Source organism: Struthio camelus, chromosome 1 (assembly GCF_040807025.1).
Source record: "Struthio camelus isolate bStrCam1 chromosome 1, bStrCam1.hap1, whole genome shotgun sequence".
Lineage (NCBI taxonomy): Eukaryota > Metazoa > Chordata > Aves > Struthioniformes > Struthionidae > Struthio > Struthio camelus.
The window spans coordinates 38,766,813-38,787,388 of NC_090942.1; the positions used below are offsets into that span (position 1 = coordinate 38,766,813).

At 41.8% G+C, this 20,576-nt stretch overlaps 2 protein-coding genes across 4 annotated transcripts in view; one reads left to right on the forward strand and one right to left on the reverse strand.

Moving 5' to 3' along the window:
- Positions 1-8,915, reverse strand: part of GNS (glucosamine (N-acetyl)-6-sulfatase) — a 22,005-nt gene extending 13,090 nt beyond the window's left edge. The window contains exons 1-6 of the mRNA XM_068934643.1: positions 8,578-8,915; positions 7,661-7,720; positions 6,759-6,965; positions 5,137-5,202; positions 4,622-4,720; positions 1,846-2,013 (exon numbers count right to left, since the gene is read on the reverse strand). Coding sequence (XP_068790744.1) covers positions 1,846-2,013; positions 4,622-4,720; positions 5,137-5,202; positions 6,759-6,965; positions 7,661-7,720; positions 8,578-8,829 — 852 coding nt within the window. The 5' untranslated portion in view covers positions 8,830-8,915. The remainder of the gene's footprint in view (positions 1-1,845; positions 2,014-4,621; positions 4,721-5,136; positions 5,203-6,758; positions 6,966-7,660; positions 7,721-8,577) is intronic.
- Positions 8,916-10,313: 1,398 nt separating this feature from the next.
- The window catches only part of TBC1D30 (TBC1 domain family member 30), a 55,274-nt gene continuing 45,011 nt past the window's right edge, over positions 10,314-20,576 (forward strand). Inside the window, exons 1-2 of one of the 3 annotated variants that reach the window (XM_068934710.1) lie at positions 10,314-10,924; positions 13,366-13,530. In XM_068934710.1, the coding sequence (XP_068790811.1) occupies positions 10,654-10,924; positions 13,366-13,530 (436 nt within the window). In that variant the 5' untranslated portion in view covers positions 10,314-10,653. The remainder of the gene's footprint in view (positions 10,925-13,365; positions 13,531-20,576) is intronic. The other 2 variants (XM_068934695.1, XM_068934704.1) reach the window with 2 other exon arrangements.

Consider the following 20,576-nt stretch of genomic DNA (forward strand, 5'->3'; position numbering starts at 1 on the left):
TGTATCTTGGTCAACTTGTGTCTCAGAAGAGTTTAGTTTTACCACTCCTCTGGTGTACAAACAGCCCTGCTTTGGAAATAAGGCAGCTACTTATACCAAGTGATAGGTCATAGCTGAGGATCTTAAGCAGAGATTAGAGTGCTCACAACTGGCCAGAGCCTGACAAGAACTTCAATCTACTCTTTATGCAGATTCCCCTTGGTTGGCTCCTTTTAATACCCCTTGCCCACACACTATGCTAGGAAGCTAGGCAATTAGTTCAGGAAATCAAGACTGTACAATGCAAGGCTGCCTAGCAAGCATTACAACATCCAATGACTTGAGGGTCTGGGCCTGAACGCACGTTTATTACTGCTGTAGAATTGTGCTTGCCCTAGAAAAAGAGGGAAGCTCCAAGATGACCTAGGCTTCAGGACCACACGCTGCCAATTAAAAGAAAGCAGACTGTCAACAATCATAGCTATTTTGTCTCTAGTAAGAGGAGTAATGTTAGTCTGTTCCTACTGTGAAACCTATTACAGTTCTGTATCCAAAGATATTAACTACCAAACATTAAGTCTGTCATTTTGCCTTGTATTACGTAGGCATATGCAGAGCTTTTGCCTTTGCTCCACATAAAGAAACTCCTATGCTGTATTTTTTTGCTAGCTGCTGACTTCACTGGTCAAATTATTTCTAGCTCATTATTTTAAAATCATTTGGTTATTACAGTAATGGACCCTAAGACACAGTTAGGAATCCTTTCATGGAAAAAGATTCCAATTCCCCCTCCCTAGCATAGACACTTTGGCCCAACCCATTAAGTTTCGTTCTTTACTACTTGCAGCCTTTCCTCCCCCTTCATTCATGATTTTACATCATGCTGATAAGCATACAGTCACTCCACAAGCTATGATCTTCAGGAAAAAAAAAGTCTCACCCTGGACTACATGAGTCACAGTGACCTCAAAGATATACCACTGGGCTCCAGGCAGGCATTCAGGCAGTGACATCCCTTATACTGAAGATAGGTAGTAAATCCTGAAGTGAATCAGTTGAACGCTGAACAGTAGAGAAGTCTATATTTGAAATTAATTGGACAAAAGCATATAGAACCCTGTAAGTTAAATACCTTACTAGATTAAGCGTTTGTGACCTTCACTTTTACGTTATAGGCAGTAAGTTGCAGCTGATTAGTTTGAGCTGGACATTATGTGGCTAAGTTAATTGGCAGTAGAAGGCACTGCCCTGTTACAAATATGTCTAAATGTTTCTAACATTAGGCTCAGCAAGTCTGATTATTTCAACAAACGAAAGACAAGTTCTCAAAGTCCTTTCTGACCCTGGGCCTTGTGGCTCATGATTTCAGAAAGTCCTCTGGTCAGCCTGATAAGCCTGTAAACTAGGGGCAGCTTTTCCATGAACTCAAATAACAGACAATCCTGCCCATCTGAGCAAACCTGCATGGGAAGGAAGGATTCTTCTCATTCTTCTCCTGAAGCTTTACACAGTTCACTACCTATGTGTTCTCTTAAACATACTGGAGGGTAATTAAAGAACTTTTGAAGCGCTTCAGAAAGATCTGGAAATTGGCCAAGGAATTAGCCTTTGCTCCATTTGTCAATCATTATTTCTGTTGTACTGCATATAATTTTCTCCACCAATTTCTTTTTATTTTCAGGATACTAGCATGCAAAATTCTCAATGTCACAATAATCAGCCTTATGCATTTAACATAACTAAACAACCTGTAGTCATGGTATTATCTTATTCCTCTCACCATTTAAACTTAATATGCAAGTCAGGTTAATTTACTGCTCTCATGAACACGTGAAAATCTATGTAGATTCTTTCCAGTTAGCTTACCTTTCCATGAATGTTAAAATTGCTGTTTCTTGGTGCACTGACATTCTGAAAACTCTTTTTATACTGTGGAGCAGCTATCCAAGGTGAGTGCGGTGCTGGGGTGGAGATCATCATAAAGAAGGGTTCAAAATTTGATTTATACTCCAAGAAGTCCAAAGACATATTTGCCTACAAGCAGTTTTGTTGGAGGAGGGAGGGGGGGGGGAAAAAAAAAAAAAAAGAGTTGTAACATCAAAGGAAAGAAAGGAGTACTTGAAATCCAAACTTGACATGCGTAACTATTTTATTTAGAGCTTGATAGCACTGGGAACGTTTAAACTATTTTAGAAACTTACTGCTTGCACATCTACATCCGAAATAGCAGCTTATGATAAATTGATCTCAAGTGTTCATGTTAAACAAGTTCTCCATCCCACATTTCTGAACAGTATTCTGCTTTGGACCTTTACATTATTTAGATCTGGAAAGTTCATAAAAATGTTGTAAAAGATGACTCCAGCTTTTCATCCTGTTCTGCCTATTCTTGACTATCTACAAAATCCACCTAAACTTTCTCTTTACTGAGTAAAAGAAAAAGATAATTCTTGTTTAATACAGTCTCAAGTCCTTCTGAGGCTCTCAGATACAGCCTCCTGCCTGACAAATCAGTTGGGCAGTTTTGGTTGTCATCTAAAGTGGTAATTGTTCTAAAAAGATTTTTCAGCTCCAGTGTTTATAACACGCTCATTCTGTAGCTAACTCCCAGCTTCCAGTAGGTGCCACATTTCTACTGGTGAAGCTGGAAGTTCCAACAAAGTATAGTTCTAGATCCCACTCCCTATTGCACACTCATTTTCACTTCAGCCTATACACAATTTCAAGTGGCAAGTTGGAAGAGATGGTGAGTTGTTACAGTTTAGCTTTCCCTTGGTTGGTCTTTGCAGTTAAAGACTTCAAAGTTAGCGCTTCCAGATCAGTTCTTCACTATTCAAGTATCACATTCTCCTTTCCTGTCTGATTAGCATTTCCCACTCTATTTCCTCTTCTTCCTCTGCAAGAGACAATACACTAGGAATTCCCCATAATACAAAACCCAGTAGGAACTCCTCTTCCTTCCTCCCCTCAACTTGTTCACCTAAGCAACTGGGACTGGGCTTCAGTTATACGATGACAGACTTGAAAGATAAGAACTATGCAAAGGTCTTCAGAAATCAGGAAGAAGTGGGGAAGTATGTAGAACTAGTCAACTTAGATTTTGTTAGGAGATTAAACTGTAGCATGTCAGGACCACAGTAGACAGATCCAGATTCTCAGCATTAGACTTAATTATGCAGATGCCCTCAGTCAGGAGAAGGGAGCTTGTGCAACACAGCAAACTTCTCATCAGCAATTTATTCGTGTTCCTGGTCATCCTCTATCACTGCAGATGTGCCAGTATGGGCATGGCTATTACTGCACATCAAGTTGCTTAAACTCAAGCACCAGCTTTGAAATGCTAAATACCTATTTGCTAACTATACACTGAACACAGAATGCAACACACTGAAAATTATTGTAATGCTGCTTCATCAGTAGGCAACTCACCACAAATTAGTGGTTTACGTAGCAATGAACTATTGGTCAAAATGTTTATGAGCTGCTGAAAGATCAAAAAAGACAAATACAATACCAGTAATAAGTCAGAAGTGAGACTATCCTATCAATTCCAATCTAGCCTAGGCCAGTGTAAAAATCTAAATTTAAAGCAGACAGCTGTTCAGTGTCCTAAGAAACATCAATCAGTTCAGTTCCTAGTAAGCAGCTGTCTCTATGTTAAAGAACCCACTGGCAATGAAACTCGTTAAGAGTTTCAGTGGAAGATTATGAATTGACTGCATGATAAGCAGTCATTTCTCATCATTAGCAAAGAATTTTTCTAAGTGCTGGTACAGCATGTTATTTGGGGGGGAGGGGGGGTAGAGGGGAAGAGAGAGCACGTGCACAAATGAGTGTGCCCCACCACCACTAATACTACTTGCTAAACAGACTCATAAAGCAGAAAAAAAGCTAAGTAACTCTTGCAGTTTTCTTTTAATTATTTTATGCCCTTTTTATCTGTCTTAACTGTAAGAAGGTAAAGAGGCTAAAAACGTCCCTGGTCTGCTACATATTTCAGCACAGCCCATACATTGCTTTTACAGGATTGATTAGCCTTTTATATTTCCAAGTTTTCAGTTTGATGTAATTACAGATAAGATACTGATACAATGTAATAGCTAACAAACAAAACACGATGTAAAGTTACTTTCAAGTGCCAAACTTCCCATTGAAATCTTGGTCCGATTTGTATCTGTTATAGAAGTTATGTATTGGAGTGAAGCACCCTTATGTCTTGAAATAAGCTATTAATTAATTATTAATAAATAATGAAACAAACTATTAATTAATAAAGATAACAATTAATAATAAATTATTAATTATTAATTAATAATTTATTATTAAAAATTATTACTCAGGTGAGAAGCCTGAAAAAAATAGTGCTCCTGAATGCTCAGATATCTAGCATTGTAATATTGGGGTGCCTACATGCATCATGTTCCTCATGTGCCACAGAAGTCAACATTAACCTCTCAGCCCACTTCATCTTTCAATATATCTGGAATCTAGTTTTGCTGGTGAACCCCCACCACTATGACATGTAGTATTTATGAACAAATGCAGCCTAATAAACTGCCTTCTGCCCCCCCCAACCCCACCCCCCCAGCATGAGGTATTATCCCGTCATGAGCAGCTTCTGTATCGCAGTGTTACTTCTTACCAGTACGTCGGTAAGGTAATCTACACTGTAGTTCTCACCGTGCCTTCGCGCTTTACCATTCACTGAGAGAGTATAGTTGTAGTACTTTGAATTTTTCTCCTGTGAAAAGAAGAGAGTCATATATATACACTTATAAAAAGCAACATGCATATTGATTTCTTGGAACAGTCAACATGAACAGCCAGCAAGTATTTGTCAAATGTAAGTATTGTCATAACCAAACCACAAACTTCTCACAACTGGTCTTCAGCAATGTCATGTGTTTTAGTGTTATGTTATACTTTTTTTGGCTTTACAAGTCAGAGTTTTTCCCCCGGACATCTTAGTAGGGGTAGCCTTCATAAAAAAAAAAAAAAAAGAAAGAATGTATATGCAATAGAGGCAAAAATGAAAGATATTTTGCATTAAGTTCTTAGATGCTCTTTGCCTGCAATGTCATGATCAGCAAAATTGGAACATAAGTTAGACTGCAAAGCAACCTAAATTAAATATTTTTAAAAACAACAGCCACATACCAAAGCATACCAGAAACTCCATCCAGGAGGTACATGGCCTACTCCCCCTGCATCCTCTGCTCCATACTGAAAGGAAAAAAAGTAGATGATGACTCATCATTTCAAATATGATGAATAAAAGCCAGGAGTTATGTTTCACATTCATGTGCTTTACTCAACACCAGTCAGAAACACCATTAAGCCAAATTCCACTTCAGAATGGAAAAACCCAAATACCCATATAAGACAGATGTACAGCCTGTTAAAGGGAGCAGAATAACTAGAAGGAAGGTGACTGAAAGCTTAAAATTTAAATTCTATTGGCGAACGCTATTTCCTGTTTTACTCTGCACGTGAAAATACGCAGAGATCCTACAGAACATATGGTATATCATCATGTAATTAGAGGTGATCAAAAGCCATATGCGTGTCTTAGGTTTAGTATCTTCTGAACTGTTAGCACACAAGAAAATTTTGCATAAACCAACAGTCTCCAGCATCCTGCCTGAAGAGGTGGCTTGAACTTTAAACAATGCTAGCCTCTGTCATCTTAGTGCCAGATGATCTACAACAGCCAGCCTTTAAGCCAGCAAAAGGGAAAGTGGCTGCTAAATCAGTGCCAAATTCAAAACAGAGGGGGCCTCAGAGCGACACAACACTGCTTCTCAGGGCTACCCCCTCCGACCTACATGGTTCCCCTAACTACAGGGACAGAGGACTATGCTGAGTCAAGGGATGCTCAAAAGCAGCAAAATAACCTTCTCTTCCCCTAGCTGCCTCAGTAACACCAGCAGAGACAGATCTGTGCCTGGCTATGAATATTCATATTCAGCTATTCTATTGTAACGCCAGCATTTTCCACCAAAAAATGCTGACAAAATACTGCTGTTAAGAACTTTAACTCATCTAGCTCCAAATGAAATTCCATCATGCAAGAGGCATGCCTAATTTCAGAGGTTTATCAGTGCTGAATTTTAAAAGCCCACCATGAAGTACTATAAACTATAAATTAGTTTAACAAAACAAACAAATACCACCACGCAAGTGATTCAGCAATAAAATGCTGGGTAACATCTGTAGAGCAGTCTAACAATTTCTCTTCTCCCAATCAATTTGCCTCAACAAGACTTTAATATTTAAAATAATGTATTAACTGCTAAGAAGAAAACATTCAATCTTCTTTTTAAGGGGAAATATCAATTGGGAATATTGAGACAAGCATATTTTTCTTTAAGTAACGTTATTCTAACAGCTTGCCTAGTCTAGGGCTGGCCTGATGGTGTTCTTCATACAAACCACATGCTAGTTCTCTATCCATTTGTTACCATCATTAAAATCATCACCTCTAGCAATTAATAAAGCTGAACTTAAAAACAAAACAAAAAACCTTCAACTTTGGATTCCATCATGTTTTCACAGTTAACTTTTAAAAAACGTTCAGGCACTTACAGAACCTGATTTTAAGCAAGTTCAGTTGAGGATTTAAACGTTGTATCTCATTTATCCTACCTCAGTAGAGGGAATCTCTGATCCATACCATTTTAAATATTTTGGAGAATCCATATTCATTTACAAACTTAAAGCCACTGAATATTTCGGAAAGGTGCAAAAGGCAAGTGAAGTGCATCACAGTAAAAATATACCTCATTCAAATACTTTCCAGCAAAGAACGTTTGATAGCCACACATAGTTTTGAGTAGTGCTGGGAAGGTATATGGCTCTTGGATCTTCTGCCATGATTTGCTGCTACAGTTTCCTTCCAGAGTGTTATTGACAACATGATGATTATGTGGGTATTTTCCTGTTAAAATGCTAGCTCGACTGGGACAGCAAAGTGCACTGGGAACATACTGGAAAGACAGGATTAAAAAGGTAAGACTGATAGTGCAAAACAATTTTTCCCCCAAAATTGAAGTTTTGAAGTATTAGATAATAGGCTCAGAGTTCAGCAACTTTAAAAATCTTCAAAAACTATACTCTTTTTTGGGCACACAGAATTACATCTCAAATATTTTCACTGATGAAAAGCTGCACATGAAACTGGCTTTAGGTTTCTGCAGCATACGGTCTCCCTTCCCCCCCCCCACATTACCAATTAGATGCAGTTCATATACAGCAACAAGTATCTATTAAAATACTGTGTGCCACTTGATTCGTTCCATTATTATAGCCATAATAATACACTAGAAAAAGAAGAGTGAAGCAGATTTTCAGCAATTATAAAGTTAAGACTAAAAACTAAAGTAACTACTTCTAGCACTTCAGTTCATTATAAAACTATTTAGACTATTCAGTTTTACTTTACTGCTCCAGGAAATTAGCACAACTACTTTCAGGAAGTCAAATTTTCTCTCTCAGACTCTGAATACGACCTTGAGCTATATTCATGTCAAGACCTGGAACTAGATAGAGATTGGATTTAAAAAAACATTGTGGCAATTATTTCACAAAGTACTCTACAATTTTGAGATTTTCTGATTACCCAAAACGTAAACTGTACAGACACATATACCTCAGCAGTTCAAAGAGTTAATGCAAAACTTACTGCATTTAAGAAGGTTATTCCCATCTGTGCAATGAGGGCATTGGTTTTCTTTAGAGGGGTCTGGAAAAAAGGTACCAAAAATAAAATTAGGTAGTGTCTTTACGTGCATAGCTAAAGTAGTAAACTTGAAGCTATCGCTACAACTAGCTAAAAGATCTGTCACCATAGTTTCTAGGTAGTGTCCAGGCAAGTCATTCTTAAGTGTATTTTTGCTACGACTGCATGTGACCGCAGCAATGCACAGTGGTTGTGCAAGCAAGCCTACTAGAGCAGAAGTACACAGACATTCAGCAACTACCTGCAGCTACAGAGTCCTAGTCTTGACTGACTCCAGCTCAAGCCTGTTTCTTTGCAGAGAAACTTTGCTTCTAGCTTCCCAGGCAAAGCCCACCACGATACTTTATTTCAGCCTCTTTTTGAAAACGCTGGTGTAACACAAGCGCCCGAAAGCAGAACTTTGCCTGGCACCAGGTAAAAGACCATTTCCACAGCTATTTGAAGAGCCCTAGATACCACGTTTTCCATCCCCAGACGGGAGCACCGCCCGCCCGGCCCTTTCCAAGCCGCCGGCACACCTCCCCGGCCCCACAGGCGGGAGGCTGCGAGCCCAGCGGCCGCCGGCGGGAGGAAGCGGCAGGCCTGCCCCAGCAGGCAGGGCCGCGAGCACGCACTCGGCGGCGCCGAGGCCTCGCGCAGCGCCCCCCGCGCGGGGCGAAGCGCCGCCGCCGGCCCCAACGCGCCCGCCCGCGGCGGCTTCGCGGCGCCTCGGCCCGCTCCCCTCCGGGCACGCGGGGCCGCCGCACCCCTAACGGCCGCGGCCCCCGCGCACGGAGGGGCGGCGGCCGCCGCCGCTCACCCGCCGGGCCCCCGTCAGCGCCCCGGGGAGAGGGAGGGGAGCAGGGGCCGGCGGCGGTTACCATGCCGCCCAGGCAGACATCCTGGTCGTCGGTGAGGATGAGCACCACGTTGGGCCTCCGCGCCGCCGCAGCCGCCGGGCACAGCACCAGCAGCGCGGCCAGCGCCAGTCCCCGCGCCACAGCCGCCGCCGCGGGGGACATCGCGCCGACACAGAGACCGACGGACTCGCTGCCTCTCGCCCCCCACGACACCGGCGCAGCTGAGAGCGGAGCGCGGAGAAGCAGCGCCCGGGCCCGCTCCGCCCCCGGCATATGACCAGGGAGAGCGGCCGGGCGGGGGGGGGGGGGGTGTCACGTGGCCCGGGCGGCCGCCGCGGAGAGGAGCGGCCCCGCCCCCCGCCGTTCCCCGCGCCGGTCCTCCCTGCCCCGCCCCCCGCGCGCTCCCGCCGGCCCCGCCCCCTCCTGCCCCGCCCCGCCCTTCCCCGCCGGGGACGCCGTTGCCATGCGGCGGGCTCGCGCGCGCGCGCGTGGCGGCGGCGGCGGCGGCGGCGGCGGCGGCGGCGGCGGCGGCGGCGGCGGCGGCGGTGGCGGCGGCGTCTCAGTGTTTCGGTTCGGGCCTCGCTTGCGCCCTCGCCCGCCGCGGCTTTCCCGGCTCTCACACCGTCCTATTGCTTTCCGGATGGACTGACTGCTGTGAGCGACATCTATGACAACGACCAATACGATGCTTTGTTTTGGTCCTCGTTTGTTATTTCAAAATATTGCAGGCTGCTATCAAATGCCTTTTACTAATTAGCAGAGTTTGCAAAGTCAGCCTTATCAGTCTGTCTCTCTTATCAGTCTGGTCACTAGCTAATGTCATAGCTAACGAATCCTCAGCCGGAAGGAAAGTATCTTACTGATACAGAGGAAAACCAAAAGGGAGAAAAGGACAAGGAGTGTGATCAGAGGGGAGTTCGCTAGAGAAATGCGAATGCCGGGAACTTCATATATTCGTGAGGAATTTAGCACACGCAGCCAGGAAGTGTGTGACCAGTGAATGACACCAGTAGACCTTCCAGAGTGAGCAGAGGGTCTCAGTGAATTAACAGCATCTTCCTCAGCTCTGAATCCTATTGCCTCGATCCTGTGCAAGATTCCAGTAGGGAAGAAGTTTCACGTTCTTGAGCGTGAAGATAAAACCTGTATGGAGGAGACCACTAAATTAAAATAAGTTGGTACAGCTTTTTTTTCTTTTTAAAAGAAGAGCTGGATCTATATAGTTCCTGATCTGCTGGAAGGGAGAAACTGGAAAAAGAAGCCATCTGATTTCAGTGGGACTGGAGCAGGCTCACTAACAAAGGATTGGTCTGTGCATAGCTATCTCATGGTACAATCACACAGCGTATTAGGGAAAGGTGGTTGTAATAGCGGTGGTATTACTCAGCATAATACACAGGATTCAGGTTGTATGATTTGGTAGCAAGGTGGTTGCCACAGCCAAATCCTAGGTGCATCTAACTCTGGTGATAATAAAAATCCTATTATCAAGTCTGTTTTTTACTGTGTCTCATAGTGACTTGCTTACGTTAGTATGCTACAGTCTCATAGTTGTCTCACTAGAATTACGTCCTACGTTTCTTCGTGCCCTTTTTTTCGCCTTCCTCTGAGGCACAAAGCACGGACAAACAACCGGACCGTGACTCAGGAACGCGTTACATAACCGGCGAGATAACAGGAACGGGATAAACACAAAGACAGCCGTGACCTTTCCTCTGGGTAGACGCACAACCGGGAAATGATCGTCACCGTCAGCACCTCGGACGTTTTGCGTGGCTCAGCGCTCCGGCCCCGGCCACGCCGGGTGTCCGTTGGCCAACGGCCGCGACACGTCCCGGGCGGGGCGGGGCGACCTCCCTCCCCCCCCCCCCAGCAGGTGCAACGGCTGCCCCCCCCCACCTCCAGCCTGGGCACCGCGCGGGCGGCCTCTACCACGCCGCGAGGTGTGTGGGGGGGGGGGAGGGAGTGGGGCTGTGCGAGGCTACTGCTGCCTGCGGAGGAGCGTCCTGCCGGCTTGGGCTCTTCCCCCCCTCCCCTTCGCTCTCTGTGGAACGGGCCGAACCCGGAACTCTACGCTGCCGCCGGCGGCCGGGGAAGATGGAGCCAGCGCTGGGCCGGGCGGGGAGCAGTGCCGACAGCCTGGCCGAGGAGGATGACGACGATGAGGAAGAAGAAGAGGATGAGGAGGGTCCTAGCGGCAGCCGCCGCCGGGCCAGCCGCACCTCATTGCTGGTGAGCGGGCTGCTCACCGAGCTGTACCGCGCCGACGGCAGCGCTGAGGCGGCCGCCCCGTCGGGCAGCGCCCGCTCCCGCGTCTTCCGGGAGCTGCAGCAACGGCCGAGCCACATCAACTACCTGCGGCTGAAAGGTACCGCTGGCCTCGCCACCGCTGCCCTGGGCGAGGGTTGCATCCTGCGGGGCCTGTGGCCGCTTTGTGCCGCCGTCTGGGCTGGAAGTTACTGCTCTGTCTCCTCTTTCCCTTCCTCTGACCGTGCAAGGGAGCCTTGCTCAAAGGGTGTAGTCCTTGCTTGGGGGAAGAGCACGTTACGCACATGCTCTGTCACCTCAATCTTTAAATGCAGGTCTGTCTCTTCCCCGGTTTCCCCTGCGCAGCTTGCTTCCTTGGGAAGGAGCCAGCCAGTACCTTGTTAAAAGTCATGCCTAGTGTGCTGTTCTCTTGCTGTTGCGCTTCGGGTGCAGCAGGAGCAGAAAGGGTGTCACCCGCTGTTGGGGTTCCTGTGAGGGAAGCCACAAAGCTGCTGTGACTGTGTAGGCTCAGTGGGTTTCTTCGCTCTTAAGTGTTAAATAGTGGCCAGTTTTCTCTTTCCTGAAAGATTTCTTGATCTTGATATTAGGCATTTCTGGACAGAGCACACCCTCAGGAAACAAACTTTTGTACAGACAGTATAAATGTGCACGATCATATGCTTAGTCCGTATTTTCTTAAGCTAGAACAGATGCTACACGTGTTATGTCATAAGACTTAGTTAGGTTTCAGGTCCTTTTATTTCTGGGAGACTTGAGCTTTACAATTATCAGTTAGTTTATTTGCAGATAAACCCAAGTGTTCTAGGGGGAAAAACAATTTTTAATAGAAAATATAAATGCAATGGTCAACTAACCAAAATGAAACTATCCAACAATTCTAATGAAACCAAGCAGATGTGACACTGAACACTCATGAAAGGATATGATTTACAACTCCAACCGGCCCGATTAGGAGAACTGTACAAAAGTCTCTTGTCTCCTGATGTTAAATCATTTTTGCTTTTGATGAGGGGAAAAAAAAAAAAGCAGGAAATGAATAAACTTGCCTGTTTTTCTGGCCTGTACAAATAGCTTTTTCTGCTTCTGTGTTTGGCTTCTGAATGAGATGATGTTACAAGATGTAGGTCGTATTATTCTGTGTGTCCAGACTTGCGTCTCAACAAGAGATTTGCTTGTTTTGGAATATCTTTTTTTTTTTTTTTTTTGGAATCCGAACTCATGAATTTTGCTGCAAGGATATACAGTTGTTGTTACAGAGACAACTAACTGGGATGGATATGAAAGAATAAAATCCTGCTCACTCCTTTGGTGATGACTGCACAAGTTAATAGGAATACAGTCTAATTTTTTTACTCTTAAAATCCATAGATGTGGTTCTAAAATCCCCTTGGCAGGTACTGGTGATTGGTGGGCACTGAGTGAGCAGTGGGTGCTGAAATTAGTAGAAGGTGCGAAATACAGGATTGTCTTAACAGTGGCTACCCTCCCTGCAGTCGTTTTGGGTTCTCTACCATCCTGTGATTTATGAACATCTCATTCTACTTTGTTCTTTTCTTTAAGTGTTCCAGAACTTTTGGAAAAAATTGGCTTTATGAGCTGAACTGTTCTCCTTCTCACTAATAGCAGCTTTTCTTTTCTGGGTGCATAAACCTTTTCTTCACTGGGCCAGATTGCCAAAGTATGGGTTTTTGATTGCTTTCCTTGCAGCATCAGGGAGGCACGACTGGAGTGAAAGTGATAGGATTTGAGAATTTAGCATTAAGGAACAAAAGTAGCAGGCTAGTATAGAGAAAAGCTGAAGAGGTCAGCATCTGATAGGCAAAACCCAAGCTTTCACAGGTGAGGTGTGCTGCTTTGAAAACAGAGGAGAGACTCAAAAATGTAACAGACTGAAGACATCTTCTCCTTCCCTCCTCCCCTGCCCCCCAACTCCCTTTCTTTCTGAACCGGAAGATCACCACATGAGGGAGAACAGCGTATTAGAAGCAAGCTGCGTCTTTCTGGTGAGCTCTGGTGGCACTTTGACTGACCAGTGGAAATAATTGAAGCTACAGCTTCAGTAGTCGAAGTCATCTAGTTTCCCTCTTATTGGAAAGAGTTTTCCACTTAGAACTCATCCTGGAATTGCATTTCTAACCTTGCGGCCAGCTTCTTAAACGTATTCCTCTGTTAGCATTTGCTTGCTCCTCGTGAGTGTTTTCCACAGGCAGCTTCCAGAAAGTTCAAGTTATATCAATAGCAGCATAACCAGTGGGTACGTTATGGCTACATCTGTCATCATGTTTCCAATTTATAGCAGTATAATTATTAATATTCATACACTGTGCAATAAGTACTTCAGTTTAAAAGAAAATTAAAAGACTGGCTCAGATCCTGAAAATGCTTATAACTGGGAACTATATTGTTCAATAGAACTACTAATTTGTGGAAAGTTTGTTTCTGTAAATGTCTGTGGGGCAAGTCCCCATACATATCAATTTCGATAAGCTATTTACATATGTTTTAGCCTGGACTGAAGTAATTTTCTCTGCTTATTGGCAGATGTTGATGAACTGACAACTATAAAACAAGAACTGAATTACAGAATTTCTATTCAGTCAGCAAAGTTGCTTCGTCTTCTGAAGCAGAAAGACAGACTTGTACATAAAGTCCAGAAGAACTGTGATATTGTCACCGCTTGTTTACAGGCGGTTTCCCAGAAACGACGTAAGTACTGTTCTGTGTACGTGTGTATTAGTGTAAGTAGTTTATTTCATTAATGTGGGCTGTAGTTCAATTAAGCCCTCACATTTGATTATATGTGATCTCTAAATTATTTTTAAAACCAAGAGGTCAGGTTATGCCGTTATTTACATATGACTGGCTTCCATGATGTCTGCGGTGTGTGCCTGGGAACAGATGAAGTACAGTTTGGTCTAAGCAATTGGGTAGATGTGCTGTAGTAGCCTCAGATCTATATGTTGATGAGGTACTTCTTACTGTAGATTGTCTGCTAAGCTTTCCAGCTTTTACATGCAGGAATTCTCGAACTGAATTTTTTTGGTATGCGTGTTGTGTTTAACTGTAAATTTCTGTATGGCATAAGGGAGATACTAAAAGTGGAAATGCTTCTAATTGGAAGCTATAGACAGCATATATAATTATCTTCCCAGAATACTATTAACAGTGTGTGACTCCTTTCTACTGAATGGATTCAAGGTGAGGCATAGTAGTAAAACAAACTCACTTTCCTCAGACCTCTTTTATCAGCATCTATGTTTCTGGGGAATTTCAAAAGGACTGCATGGGAAAGAAGAGAAATGTTGCTCTTTAATTGTTTAATCTTTTGTTCCGACAAAATGAAACCTTTTTATTTGACTTGGCAAAGTCATCAGCTAAAGATACACTGAAGTGCTTTTGTTAGTTCTATTAACGTGAAATTGAATGTCATATTGTTAGTAAAAATAAATAGAAATTATACCTTTAGAAAGGATATATGAAAATAACCTAACATTCCCTATCTTATTTTTTCATTAACATGCAGCGTGACAGGTACAGAAATGTTCAGGTACAGTAAATAAAGCATGGCCTCATCACAACATGCCTGTAGTAGCTTTGAGGTGCATGTAAAAATTTTATTAAAAAACTTACTGTAGTGGCATATGCTAATGTAGTTTAGTTAAAGGATTGTCTATTACTGTGAAGCTTAATTTTCAAGTATTTATAAGCACTCTTTCATTCTACTTAAAACTGAGCATGAAAGTTCTTGTCTGATAAGCACTACTTACCATATTTCTTCTTCTCACTTACTCTTTTTTCCTCCTAAACATCAGCTTGATAATTGAGTCCTCAGTACTGTGAACACTTAAACATACACTGTAGTCTCATTTTAAATTATACTATTTGAATTTTGCATGTGCTAAAGTATTTAGAGGTTTTGGCTGTAAATTCTGATGATCTGAACCTCCGTGACTACCTTAGTCGGGTAAAATCCTATTGACTCCAAGGGATATGGCATTTTGTCCTAAATATGAATGTGGTTTTCCATATTTTGGATACCTCTTCTTATGCTTAGATTGATGGAAAGAAGCATTATGCTCTAAATATGCTCGTAACAACTGAGATGGCAGCTGAAGTTTTACTGTAACGCAGTTTATTGCCTAATATCCATGCATGTGTATGTAGATTTCTGAAGACTTTGTATAAGTTTGTATGTTAAATCTCTTCAGATATTTTTATTAATAATAAAAAGTATTTACCTAGTGCTGGTTTCCAGTCTATATCTTGGGAAATCTAAATAGATATATATCCTAGGACAACTAAAACTTATTTCTTACTCTAAGATCTGATCCAAAGCCACTGGAACTGGTTGAAGGACTCCTGATGACTTCAGTTGCTTTGCAGTAGATTGAGATTGTGTTTGTATCCTACACTAGCACTATACAGAGAACGTTGCAATAAACCTCTGATGTAGGTTGTTCAACTTTGCGTTCCCTGGTGCTCGTGTGTTTGAGGCACAACTTGATGAACAGCTGTCCAAAGGCAGGCCGAACTGGCCTTCCTCCTTCCAAGCACTTATTCTTGTATTTGTAACATCTGTATTGTAGTGATAGGAACCCCTGCATGGTATATAATGAACCAAATTGGAGAGGTGATCTAATTAAAGGATAAATCCTTTTTGTAGCGGTTCTCTGATTCAGTTCTGTGCATGATGCAGAAGGTGGTGAAACAGGAATGAGTGCCTAGGAAAAGGTGATTTCTGGCTTAAGAAGTATAGCTGCTGAATATGTAGTTAAGTCCTAAAATCTCAGCAGAACTATTATGCTAACAGTGGAAACATCTGTTGTCTCCTCTTCTAACTTTTAAAAAAAGAACAGTTACTGTGATGGGACATGAAAAAAATCACATGGAAAATAACTGAAATGTAATTGAGCTTTTCTGTTGACTAAAGCCCTTGGAAACTGGTATTTCTATAGACTACCCTCTCATTTAAAAATTTAATATATTAATTTGCAGAAATTTATTACTATTGAAAGTTTTTTTTCTGATGAAAATGTATATTTGCCAAGTTATGTTACATGCCAGAAAGCTCTATAATGTGCTTTTGTGTACAGCGTTAGCATTATGATAACCGGTAGTAATCTGATCAAGACTTCCAGATCGCTAAGGAAAAGTTGTTACATATTTTCCTTTTTAAAATTAATTTCCTTTTTAAAATTAATTTCTTAGTGGTAAACTACAACTCTACGGAGTTGTGTTATCATGAAAATAACTTTTAAATGTCAAAATCTATAACAATACAGTGATTCTTTAGCTGGTTTATACTGAGTTCCATGATATGTTAATAGTATATATGAAGAAAAACAATTACCAATGTGGCAGTAGTGAAGTCTTAATGTAGAGACGGCATTTTAATCTTAAATTAACATTAAGATCACATTCAGATGCTTGAATGCTCCCTTTACATAAGCTGTACAGAACAATTGCAAACAATACTGTTTCAAAGCAAATGGAAATCCTGTCTTGGTGCTGAATTCTGGCTTTTTATGTTAGACCCTTTATTAAACACTGCCTGACAAATTAGCTCCTTGTGGCAATTTCAGTTATTTAGGGAGTTATTGCAGTGCTGGTAGATTTGACCCCTTATTTTGTGATGAAATATATATCATGCATTAGTTTTGTCCTCTACAAAAAATAAACAGGCAAAGACTTGACAGAACTCTCAAGTTTAATATCTTAAAGTTCCGCAAACCACACAGAAAACCCTCCACGGGTCAGTTTTCCAGCTGTACTGGCTCTTGGTCTCTGCTCAGTGTACTGAAGAGGCACGGCACAATACCCAGCGCAGTGTGCGCAGGATTTTAACTGCTGGAAGAGCAAAGAGGCACTGGGTACCTGCTGGTGCTGGGCTCTGTCAGCATGGACTTCAGAACCTCCTGTGTTTTTCTTGATGTTATCAATCCTTATCACTGTTAGCTGACATATATTTTGCTTACAGATAAGTATTACCATGGAAAACAAAATTCACTGCAGAGTGAAGTGCGTTTTGGCCAGAAGTATAACGGCTCTGGCTCTGTTGGACGATGGATAAATTACTCTACTGGATGTGCGCTAGGAGCAGTACAGTGCACTGTACTTTTGATTTGTAAGATACATGGCTGACCAATTTTGTTTTTAAAATGTCTATTACACTACACATTTTAAACTCTGGTGAAGTAAATCAGTAAGAGAGAAATCACAGTGATGGCCTGGTACCAAATACGGCTTCAAGGTGCGCATATCTCTTACTCTTGCAATTTTGATTTATTTATAATAACAAGAATCAAGCTGTTCTGGAGCATTGTGAACTATTTCAAATCCATCCTAGCAAGCAGAGAGCTTAACACACTAATTATACTTGTATCATTTGGGGAAAAGCATAATTCAGTAAAAAATAAACCAAAGTGTGTGTATCAGTAAAAATAATTTTTGTCCATTACTTTTGCAGCTATCATCCAAACAGTATGTAAAAGACATCTCATTCTTTTCTCCCTGTTTTTATATAGGGACAGCTTGCTTATATTACTAAATTTAATTTGAGTGATCAAATTGCAAACTAGAATTTCACTGAATTGCAAATTTTGATCTTTTGTCATTTTAATAAAAAATGCATGTATTATCTATAAGTAAAATCATCCAGCAACATGGTTATGGCTCAGCCAGCTGGTTGCAAGCAGGGATGCTTAAATCTGATTCATTATAAAATAGGTTGAAGTTATATCAAGAGAACACTCAATAATAGTCTCTTGATTTTTTTTAATGAAAAAATACTTTTAGTAGCACCCAAATTAATGAAATTTCTTTGTGAAAGTTTCTATGTAGCTATAATTTTAAATGTGTCTCTTGCTGTGTTTAAAAAGACATTTAATATACTCTGTTGTAATACTGGTTTAGAAACTGAGATTAAAGGTAAATATACTCTTCTGCTATTTCATCACTGAATCCCTTATAGAAATCTCTAGGATGACTATAAACATTGCAGCCCCCCTGCCCCCCCAGCCTCCTGGTTTGATTTAGTGCAGAGCCAGCAGAGGGAGACAGAATATTTTTTTTCATGCAGAAGTTGAGGTTTATCTCTTTGATTATCATAGGTTGATGGCTTTCATTATCCTTTCTTTAAATGTGAAGTTAGAAGTCCCTCACAAATGTGGTCAGACAATAACTAGATGAAATGATTAAAAATCAGGCACAGACTGGTAAATAAACGTTGTTCACAAAAAGTGTTTGGTTCCTTATATGAAGCAGCTGAACAAATGGTGACAAACAGCTTATTTATAATTGAGATCAATAACTCCCACGTGACTGTGGACGTAATGGCTTATTCAGAAGCTCCTGACTGTGGGGGCTGAATAATTTGGAGTCTAACTATAGAAATTCAGATGTTTGCTCATATACTTAGTAGCACTGTTTGTGATCTCTGAGTAGCTCTTATTTGCACAGAAAGCCAGCAGTGACTGGGATGATGTGGTCCCAAAGAGGTACGCTGTGTGGTCCTGGAGGAAGGGTAACATTCCCCTGGTAGGAGACTGCTATGAACTCCTTGCCCATTTCTTGACCTCCTGAGAACCTGGTGTCATCAATGTAGCATCAACTCTCCTAGCAGGCTGTGGGTACTCCCTCAGGGAAACTGGGAAAGCCCTGTCTAATACTGTAATTTTATGCGTTGGTTGCGGGGGGGCTGGGCAAGATCATCTTCATCCAATGTGTGTGGATAAGCGCGGTCTAGACAAGCAAAGGTGCTTGTGTGCTTACCTTCCATTTCCTCTCTCCTCGCTCCATCCCTTCCTCCGAAGTATGTCTCTTTAGCTTCAGCCTGCCTCGTCTGTATGTCCTGTTCCATCTCCCATTTGTGCCCTCCCCTGCCCCTTCCTAATTTGTTGTTACCTTTTCTCACTTGATCCCAGTTTTTTAAATATTGGACTTCTCAGCCCTGTTCTGTTTCCCCCTCCCTATGTCTTGTCTACCTTGCCTATCTTGCAGTGTCTGCCACTGCCACTTGGTCAGACTACTCTGTCTTTGAGTTTTCCTCACATCATATTTGGTCTTTTTTTCTCATATTTTTCCTTGTTCTTTTCTAAGTCTCTTAGTCTGCATGCACTAGTTATCTGCTCACCTGTTTTCTCAATCTCTCTGGCTCCCTGAGTATTACAAGACCAAGGCAGCCATTCATGCAAATTTTAGTTCATAGGGTGAAAGTCTGATAAAGATATAAGAAGCTGAAGATACTACAATGAAAAGTGTTGTACAGCTTTAATAAAACATAATACAATATGCTGTGGACTTTTAATGTAGTTCACAATCCAATTTTTAAGACATCCTACAGCTAATGTTGATTTGACTGTCACTGTGGATCAGATGTCTTTCTTAACCTGAGGCTAACACTTGTGTACATGCATAGTAATTTATCCAGGTGAAGTTATGCGTGTGACTGACTTATCTCTTCCATCTCATATCCCAGGAGTTTAAGGTACTCTTGCAGTTGTATGTATGTGATTTACCACAGAACATCTCTGCTGTGATGTGATTTAATTTCTTTTCATTCCTTATTTAAAAAAAAAAAAAAAAACAACTGAGATATTCAGTGAATGCTGCTCCTGTGGCATTTTCTCCTTTGAAGAAAAACCACCTCCACCACCACCAACAAAACCTGAATCTCCAGTACGATAAATCAGTGGCCAAATTTTAAAGTTGGGTTTGATATTATGTTCATGTTCCTTACTCAAAAGTCTGAAATACATATTAGAGGAGAGGATGTTCTGTATTAAGAATAAAAAAGCACTAGTATCTGTGCAATTTCCATTGTTGCATTTACAATTAAAAGAGAAACTATTGTGTACTTGCTGTGACAAGATTAGATTCCCGAGTTGGTGTGAAGCAGATCATTCATCTGGAAAAGCATGTCTCGTTTTCCAGATGTTAGAGTAATACATTTTAAATTGAACTCAGTAGCACCAATATTTGAAGCCAGGTGGATCTGCTTCAGTACCTTTTTATAGCACAAACTATTTAATTGATCTGTCAAAAATACATACCTCTTCTGGTGCAGTTAAAATAGGTGATTTGCTTCTCATGGAGTCTGACTTCTTATGAGTCATCCTCAAATGACTCAAGGGGCTGTATGTTTCAGCTGAGTAGTTTTCTCTACTACCCCATTTATGTGCTTGGTTATATTACTCGTCTTTACCCTTCATGGGTGTTAATGAATTTCATAATTTAAATTGATACTGTAGCTTTTTGAAACGCCTGCCTAAGAAATGCTGCCTGTGGTTGGTTTTAGGTTTTCCTAATGAGTGGTTCTTAATTGAGTTCTGCCTGATCTTTTGTTCCTGCAAGCGTTTCTGCGGGAAAGGAAAAATGGAAAGAAATGGAATCATAAGCTTGAAAATGCGATAATCATCTTTCATTGTTTGGTAAACTGTTACCAAAGCCAGTCAGCCTCAAAGCATTCTCTTCTCTTTCCCCCAGCTGAATTTTCTTTACAGTCAGTTGCCTCCCTGTAGCCATGAGTACAAACTAAATGCAATGTCACTATTGATTTTTATTTAGTGCTGTTGTCAGCAAACTGTTAGTTATGCTGCGTAGAGGAAAGGCTTTCTATATTACTTATGACTCAAGATGTGGAGGTGGGCTGAGGACTGGTAATCAAGGATTTTGTAATTCGTTCTGTGTGTTGTGCTGGTTTGCAGGGAGTGAAGTAATGAGGTAGCCAGAAAAGGGGAGGTGCAGAACCTGTA